We start from the raw sequence: 9268 nt of genomic DNA, 5'->3' as shown, positions 1-9268 counted from the left end.
TTGTCAAGAAAACAGTTAGTCAAAATGACCTAAATTTCTTTTAGATGAGAATATGATTACAAAAAATCATTGTAATTGTACGAATATAGCTTAATTATTGTGTAATGGACGCTATAATATAAAATATGATTTTAACTATAATATAAAATATGATTCGGGAAAATATTTATTGATATTTAAAATTTCGCGCCTCTTCATTTTTGATTTGAGAACCCCTATGTTCGAAGCGTTGTTGTGAATCCAATATGGCGTTATCTGATGTTTTAGTATTTTGAAGGTACGTCAATTTGACGATTCTATAATGTATAATCCGGTAAATATCTTGTTTTTAGAAAGTTTAATCCACGAGGACGTTAATTAAGTTTTAGTTTATATAATTACATGCATTTGTTAAGTGTAGTGAAAGGCTTACAGATTGTATTGTTTTGTTTGTGATTTCCGATAATTTAGCGATCCATTGTCATACAAAAAAAATATATTTTTAATTATAAAATATACTTTACGTCCATGTTACAAGTGAATAAAATATCATTACGGTGAATATTTATGCTACTTTTGAGCTTCACGAAGACCAACGACATTCAAGGATTATAATTACAGTAATTATATAGCCTATAAAGATTATTTTTGTGATTTATTATGATTTTTATTAATATCAAATAATATTTGTGCTGTTCCAGAAGTGCATAAGTTTCAATACAAATGGGAGTTAAATAAATAAATTAACCGGTGCACAGGATTAGCGCCATAATAATTGATTCATTATTTGAGTATATAGTAATAGTTGCGTTGACTATCATGACAGACACTAGACGAAGAGTCAAGCTTTACGCTCTGAACACTGACCGACAGTGGGACGACAGAGGAACGGGGCATGTTTCATCATGTTATGTGGAACGATTGAAAGGAACCTCATTACTTGTAAGGGCAGAGTCAGATGGAACACTTCTGCTAGAGAGCAAAATACAGCCCGACACAGCTTATCAGAAACAGCAAGATACTTTGATAGTATGGTCAGAAGGAGATAATTTTGACTTGGCATTAAGTTTTCAAGAAAAAGCTGGCTGCGATGAAATATGGGAGAAAATATGTCAGGTAAATATCCATGTATATAGTGTTTAAAAATTAATATTAATTGTGCTTATAAAATATTATAGTTATAAATGTAGTTGAATATATATTATTTAATTTTAAACTGTAAGCCAATCATTGTATGTTATCTTACAATAATCTATAACTTTCACAAATTTTTTTAGGTTCAAGGAAAAGATCCCTCTGTTGAAATTACACAAGACATTGTAGAAGAGTCAGAAGATGAGCGTTTTGATGAAATGTCAGATAGTGTACAGCCAGTAGAGCTACCAGCATGTGAAATGGGTCGGCTGGAAGATATAAGTGAATTAGTGAACAGTTGTCTTGTGTCACCTGCTAGAAAAGATAAATTAGCTGCAGCTTTGGAGACACAGCATTACATTAAGAAACTTCTAAATCTCTTTCATATGTGTGAAGATATTGAAAATATTGAGGGACTTCATCATCTCTATGAGATATTTAAAAGTATATTTCTTCTCAATAAAAACACACTTTTTGACACAATGTTTGCAGATGACACTATATTTGATGTAGTTGGCTGTTTAGAATATGATCCCAGCTTACCCCAACCTAAAAAACACAGGGAATACCTTAGAGAGCTAGCTAAATTCCGAGAGGCCATTCCTATTAAGAATAAGGATCTGTTGGCAAAAATACATCAAACTTACAGAGTACAATACATCCAAGATATAGTTTTGCCCACACCAACTGTCTTTGAGGACAATCTGCTAAGCACATTGTCCAGTTTTATATTTTTTAATAAGGTAGAAATAGTAAAACTTATAGAAGAGGATGATAAATTTTTAACAGACTTATTTAAATTGCTGATGGATGATAAGACACCCAATGTCAAAAGGCGAGACTTAGTTCTATTTTTAAAAGAGTTTTGTAATTTTTCACAAAACTTACAACCTCAAGATAAAGATGCTTTTTATAAGACATTAGTTTCATTGGGAATCCTGCCAGCTTTAGAAATAACTCTAGGCATAGATGATCAGAAGACCAAGACTGCATCAATAGATATCTTAACTTATATTGTTGAATTTTCACCCTCAGTTGTGAGGGATTATACGTTACAACAAGCTAACAACACAGAAGAGGTATGTACATATTCCAATATTCCTTATGAAAATACAGTTTGATATGGTTCTGCATTCTTGTACAGATGAAAAGAACTAGTAGTACATTAAAATATGATAATTTGCCATTAACTTTTAATATCATTATATTATATATGTAATAACTTGTTGGGAAGTGGTCATAGATTTTGGCATAAGAAATATCAAATATTTCCCAGAATCAATCAAGAAGTTTTGTCCCTTGTGCCTTTAATTTCAATAGCTCATTCACCTTTCAAACCGAAACACAACATAACTAAGTTGTGCTGTTTGTCAGTAGAATAAGTAATGAATGGATTGTACCTTGCACCATGTCCTTACACTAAATAAATATGATTACCGTACAATTAACATTATTATATTATATTGCTACGTGTTTACAGGAGCAAATGTTGTTAAACATTGTGATAGAACAGATGCTTAGGGATCAAGACCCTGAGCTTGGTGGTGCGGTACAATTAATGGGTGTCTTACGTATCCTTCTTGATCCAGAGAGTATGTTGGCTTCTGTCAACAAGAGTGAAAAGGCAGACTTTCTAAACTTCTTTTATAAACATAGTATACAAACACTTATAGGTATGTATTTGACTGCCTCATGTATTTAATGTGTATTTACTATTACTTGCTACACTTTCCTTTCCTTTGTCATGAAGAGGCTTGGTATCTATCCCAAAAAAACTTACTTTACTCTTTTACTTTACTTTACTCTCAGAGATATCAGACTTTTATAACTTAAAACATTTTAGTTGTAATAAGTTTTTTAAGGCAACATTAAAATAAATTCATTTCATAGTTAGTATCATAATTTCATAGTCAAAAACTATTTTTGAATGGCATCATAGAAATATACAATTATTTTCTTAAATTTCAGCTCCGTTACTTGAAAATACAACTGGAGAGAAGCCTTTAAAAGAAGATTATCACACAGTTCAACTTTTGGGTTTGGTACTTGAACTACTTTCTTTCTGCTGTGAACATCACACATACCATATCAAAACATGCATATTAAATAAGGTAATTAATTTAAAAATGTTAAATTATGTAATTGTTAAACAAAATTGTTCTTTGCAAATTAATAAAATTTTACAAATTACTTTAATGGTCAATTTTTAAATTCAGTTAAGGAATTATTGATATATATTTTACCTAGCCTTGTTAATCACATAACTTTTTTTTTTATAAATAGAGTAAATTGTTAATATATGTTAATGTTCTATATTGTACAAGGCTACTATAAATAAATATAAATACATGTAATGCAAATATAATAGATTAATGAAGAATTTTAATTATACATGATGAAGCAGGTCAAGTTAACCTAGTAGTGACATTATTTTACTACTTAAATTATTTATATTGAATAGTTTCCGCTTGCGATTTAGCTTGAAGGGGATGAGGGATCAGGTGTTAAGTACTCTTATTTCCTTTTCTGTATCCCTGACGACAAATATATGCAAAACTTCGTGCTCACTTTCGCATTTATAATATTAATTAGGATTTTTATTCAAATAACTTTTTATTTCAGGACCTTCTCCGTCGTATATTGGTGCTTATGAGATCAACACACACATTCTTAGTGCTTGGTGCACTAAGGTTTATGAGGAAAATCATTGCTTTAAAAGATGAATATTACAATCGGTACATCATCAAAGGGAATCTCATTGCACCAGTTATAGATGCTTTCCTTAGGAATAATGGCAGGTTGGGCATTTTGTTAAATATATACTTAAATTATATTGTCAATATATTTAACATTGATTTACACCAAATCTTAGTGAGTAAAATTAACTAACCTTTGTAAAAATATAGATAGATATGTAGCAATTAAATTAATGGGCATAAATTACATAAAATATTAAAATATATAAAACTGTAAATAAGCTAAAATTGTATTACCATAAAATATTGCATTCACTTAGCCTTGATAGACTGTGATGCATAAATCAGTGCAATTTGAATGCCTTAAATATATCATTCTTTAAAATATGTTATAAAATTTCAGGTACAACTTATTAGATTCAGCTATATTAGAGTTATTTGAGTTCATCAAATTGGAAGATATAAAATCTCTCTGTTCACATGTTGTCGAAAACTATGGGAAGATCTTAGAAGATGTTGAATATGTACAAACATTTAAAGCTTTAAAAACACGGTATGATCAGCACCAGGATAAATTGAAGGAAAGAGATAGAGGTACAGTTATTTTTTTTATTAATGAATATCATAACTAACTCTTATATAAAACCAATTATTATATTAAAATTTGAGTTTGGCATGTTTTTTTTTAAAAGCTGAGATGGTCCGGTGGTTAGAACGCATGAATCTTAACCGATGATAGTTCGTTTAAACGAGGGCAAGCACCATTGAATTTTCATTCGCTTAATTTGTGATTATATTTTATCTCGTACTTGACGGTGAATAAAATCATCGTGAGGAAACCTGCATGTGTCCAATCACACTGAAATTCTGCCACATGTATATTCTACCAATCCGCATTGGAGCAGCGTGATGGAATAAGCTCCAAACCTTCTACTAAAAAAGGAGAGGAGGCCTTAGCCCAACAGTGGGACATTCATAGCCTGTCATATTGTCCTTGTCAATGTGTCACTGCTGTCTTATGTTTTTTTCTGTTTACCTATATCTCTAATTGTGCCCATAGTTTATTTTTTTGCACATGTCATTCCTTTAAATTTGGACTTTCACTTTCCTTATTGACATCCAGTTCTATACTTAGCACTCCTTTAATATGACACTGATTAATTTGAATGTACACATTTTGATACCACAATAATCATTTACTTTTCGGCTTTTTTTGTCCCAGATGACATTTTACTCTTATTTAGATTAAGTGTTCTATATATTTTCTGTGTATACTACTGTACTATATAATATGTATAACATATATTTTTTAATGGCAAATGTTAAAAATTATAAATCTTACTGTTTATATATTCCTCTCATATTGTTGCTTACTGTTAACTATTTATTGTGTGAGTATAAGTGATCAGACATCATTTAGTTTTTATTTTTTACTTTATTACGAATTCATAATTATTAACCGAATATTCAATAAATTTAGATAACAGTCAGCGAGATAAAAGTACAAAGTAAAATTATTTATGCATGATTGTTTCAGTGAGTGGTAGCGTGGCGGTAGCGGAGGCGGTGGTACCGTCGCTGCTGCGCTCGCGGTATCGTCGCGAGGCGCGCCAGCCCGACGACGAGGAGGAGATGTGGTTCAACGACGACGACGAGCTGGAGGACGACGCGCCGCTCGACAGCGCGCAGGTCCACCCGCACCCGCACACGCACGCACACCATGCGCTCGATGCCATCGGTTAGTTGCCTTCACTTTCGAATATAATTATTTTATGATTAATATGGGAAATATTATGTCACACTTTCCTTAACATAGATATAATATAGGATAATAATTGTGTTGCTTATGTAGGATTTTCCTTGAGAACAAAACTTCCATTGTATGTGGTTATATGTCACTACATATATTTGTGTTAACGTTTATTGTCATTGTTACGCTTTTGGGATTTTATACTGATTTTATATACCTTAATATTAGTAATAAATACTCGTAAAATTGTTATTATGACCATTATAGAGATTCTATATAAGTACTAAAAAATATTTCAGTACAAGATTTGGCATTGTATTATCACAAAAAAATTATTAAATTAAACAAAATACATATTTCTGTATCTATTTTCCAATGCCAGTGAAATCATCCTAAACTGAATGTTAACAATTAATTGTTTGCTAATTCCAGGTAAAATAGTCGAAAAGAAAGTATGTTCGAGTACTGAAAGCGTGAATGGTCCCAGCAGAGTGCTATTGAGCACAACGACCGCCAGCAAGTCGGCACACACCGACGTTCAGGTATCCACGCCCAGATTACTCAATAAGGTAACTTTTAGTTCACTCACATTTCTACTAGCTTCACTGGGATAATGAGCATGCTTTATAAAGCGAACTCATAACTTACTCCAAATTTATTGATTAATATACGGCAATTAATTGATTGCTTAAACCAAAAAGTATACTTGAAATTTTTTTCCAATTCCATTAATTACATTACCATTATTAAACACAGAAACTTGACATTCAAACTCTAAATTATGTTAAAATGTATGCATGAGGATAATTTGTATTGAAGGTGGTGGAGGTGGTAACACTTACCACATACTACTGGGCTAATAATAATAATAAAAGATACCCTTGTCATGTTATTTCTTGCTATATATATTTATAGTCTATAATTTTTTTTAAATATTTCTTCCAAATACAGAGTTTAAGTAATGACTATATTTATTATACTATACAACATGAGTAAATAGATCACCTGATAGAAGCTATCATATTTGCATAGTTTATATTCATAGTTACATTACCCAATCATATTTACCATAGCCACTAATGAGTCAATATTCATTATAATAATTAAATTTAAAAAACCCACAAGAGACAATGTTACCATAACCAAACATGAAAAGAGAATTTATTACGGGTATTGCGTATGTGAACCAATTCGTTGATGTGGTTGCGATGGATGTTCAGCTCGGACAGACAATAATAGCAATGAAAAAATATTTAACATCTAATTTGATTGATTCCTATATATTAAAAAAAACATATTATATGCTTATTTTGATAGGGTTGTTACATACTTATATACAAGTAAAAAAAAAAACAAAGAATATATTTACTTATATTCATGTAACAACTCTTTCAAAATAGGCATATGTTTATTGCGCTTCTTATATTCTTTGTCTCTGTGGGATATTTCCTCTCGTGCTAATGCCTCGCTCGGCCCAGGGTCTCGTGGACTATGACGGCGACTCGGACGAGGAGGAGGAGGGGGGCAGCAGCAGCGCGGCAGCAGACGAACGCGACGCGAAGCGACCGCGCCTGGCGTAGTGTCCGTTCCACCCCGACCTCCTGTTTCAAGGAATATAACTCCCGTCTCGCTCAGCTGTGCAAGGAACGCACATGTAAGAATACGTTCACTATCTAGGAGCAGATGCGACTTGTAACTCTACGATTACTCGAAACCGCTAGGCGGAGAAGTACTTCTAGCTGTGTTATGTCCACTTCATGTAAATACGAGTGACACTCCAGTTCCACTTCACTAGTTAGAGTATGAAATTTTTCATACGGCGTAGTGTAATTGTAATTCCTTCGGACGGTATTGAAAATTTAGAACAAATATCGGTTATAAAATGTATAATTATATATGTGAAATAATTTTAACGGCTAGGTTACGTTTCTGATGGATTGTTAATTAACAAAAGTACAAAGGATATATTACGAGTGGGATTTAAATTTTTATAATAAAAATACTAAAGTCGATCGCCGAAATTGGTATGTGTAAATGTATTTTGTAGAGACCTTACTTAGTTTGTCACGATGACCACGAGACCAATGTTTTTAAGGAGTCTGTAATAATAAATGTGGAATTGCTACACAGTAGTGGTTTCTTTAATTTAACGATTATTATTTATCTATCAAACAATCTATAATTGTCTAGCCATTGTTAATTTTGCACAATAATTTAATTGCATTCCTTTGTCTTTCATTGAGTTTCCCAGAGATTTATATTTTACTTGACATTGAGCTGTGAATCATTTTTTTACTCAAAATAAAATAGACGACTTACTAATTAAAATCAACACAATTTAACTAATTATAAATCACACAATATGTTATAATTTTTGTTAGTTTTTTAGTAAAGTATTAAATATCTTAGTATATCTTTTATATTGTGAAGTAATTTTAAATTAATTTAAAGTCTTTATTTAACTTATTATATATTATATATATATAACTTATTATATATATATTTATAAATATATTCATTGCATGCTATAAAAAAATAATACTAAAATGATTTTCATTATCGATGTCATTAATTTATTATATTTTGTTGTGTACAATGTTATTATTTTAATTTATTTCATAATATTTATCTCTTGGAAACTCGTCTTGTGTTCAAAAGAACCTTCATTGATCATTTGCACGGTTATTTGGATCTCTAGAAATTAGTTATTTAATGAAAAAATGTAATGATAAAATAAATTAAAAAAATGAATAAACAAAAAAAGTTATTTATAAAAAATATATCACTCAAGTTAATATTAAATAAAAATTTACGCGAGTTAAATCTTTGAAGATAATTTTATTTCTATTTATTTATTTATTTATATTGTCTTTAATTTGTAGATAGTGTCTCAATTTATAAATTTCAATCCTTCCGACCTTAAATAAACTCCAAAAAAGGTCGTATATAGTATACGTCTTTTATCTCTTTTTAATTTCATTTTCTTATTCTATATTCAAAAGAAAAGGTCATTGAATAACTATAGAACTGTTATAAAACCTTTATAATTAAGAGAGTCTTTATAATAAACAATATACTTTCTACATTCTTAAAAATAACAATGACATAAGTGGCTGCTGCCTAAAACAGTGTTAAAAAAAATAAACATGATTTATATTTGTATCTCGTTAAAAGCAAAATCATATAAATAGTATTTATTATATTTCAATAACGCGACAATTGTACAGATATATTTGCAGTCATTGGTCTTCTTTTCTTTCAGTTTAGATATATTATTTATATATAAAATCCGTTATGTATATAACTCATATGTTTAAAAAAATATTTTTTTTTTTTAACTTTTATAATAGATAAATTTTTTAATACAGAAGTTCGTCTAAATCTTGTTTTAATTTATTTTATTTAATATCTCGTGATCCAAATAATCATGCTAAAATGAAATACATTTTCAAGATTGGTGTACCATTTCAATCCATACGTACAAATTATAAACGAAAACGAAACAATTTTAACTAAAATATTTTAAAACGCATAAAACTACAAGATGTAATCTATAAATTTTTTCTTTATTTTCCTTCCAAAGATTAATGTTAAATTGTCATATCTTTTGTTTACATTTGTATTGATTGATTTGAATGGTGTATGAAATATTGATTCGGTTAAGAATGTGTGGTAATCGACATTGACGCTGCGGAATAATGTCAAACGT

General features: G+C 30.1%; 1 protein-coding gene across 4 annotated transcripts; it reads left to right on the top strand.

Moving 5' to 3' along the window:
- Nucleotides 1-227: 227 nt before the first annotated feature.
- LOC126775946 (serine/threonine-protein phosphatase 4 regulatory subunit 3) lies at nucleotides 228-7933 on the top strand. Of its 4 annotated transcripts, none has more exons than XM_050498160.1 (10): nucleotides 228-277; nucleotides 681-1095; nucleotides 1257-2192; nucleotides 2594-2786; nucleotides 3082-3224; nucleotides 3736-3911; nucleotides 4213-4403; nucleotides 5347-5547; nucleotides 5992-6128; nucleotides 7038-7933. In XM_050498160.1, exons 2-10 carry the CDS (start codon nucleotides 799-801, stop codon nucleotides 7137-7139), a joined length of 2376 nt encoding a protein of 791 aa, XP_050354117.1. In that variant the 5' UTR covers nucleotides 228-277; nucleotides 681-798; the 3' UTR covers nucleotides 7140-7933. The 4 variants fall into 4 exon arrangements, with proteins under 4 accessions (XP_050354117.1, XP_050354116.1, XP_050354118.1 ...); XM_050498159.1 differs by having other exon boundaries at nucleotides 251-313; XM_050498161.1 differs by having other exon boundaries at nucleotides 254-599; nucleotides 5992-6101.
- The last annotated feature ends 1335 nt before the right edge of the window (nucleotides 7934-9268 follow it).

The sequence above is a fragment of the Nymphalis io genome, chromosome 19 (assembly GCF_905147045.1).
Source record: "Nymphalis io chromosome 19, ilAglIoxx1.1, whole genome shotgun sequence".
NCBI classification, from domain to species: domain Eukaryota; kingdom Metazoa; phylum Arthropoda; class Insecta; order Lepidoptera; family Nymphalidae; genus Nymphalis; species Nymphalis io.
The sequence above is the reverse complement of the archived record's forward strand: the minus strand, read 5'-3'. Positions and strand labels throughout refer to the sequence as shown.

Coding starts and splice junctions, on each gene's coding strand:
- LOC126775946 (XM_050498160.1), top strand. CDS start 799: ATGACAGACACTAGACGAAGAGTCAAGCTTTACGCTCTGAACACTGAC. Junction 2,787..3,081: donor TAGTATACAAACACTTATAG/GTATGTATTTGA, acceptor CTTAAATTTCAG/CTCCGTTACTTGAAAATACA. Junction 3,912..4,212: donor TTCCTTAGGAATAATGGCAG/GTTGGGCATTTT, acceptor ATAAAATTTCAG/GTACAACTTATTAGATTCAG.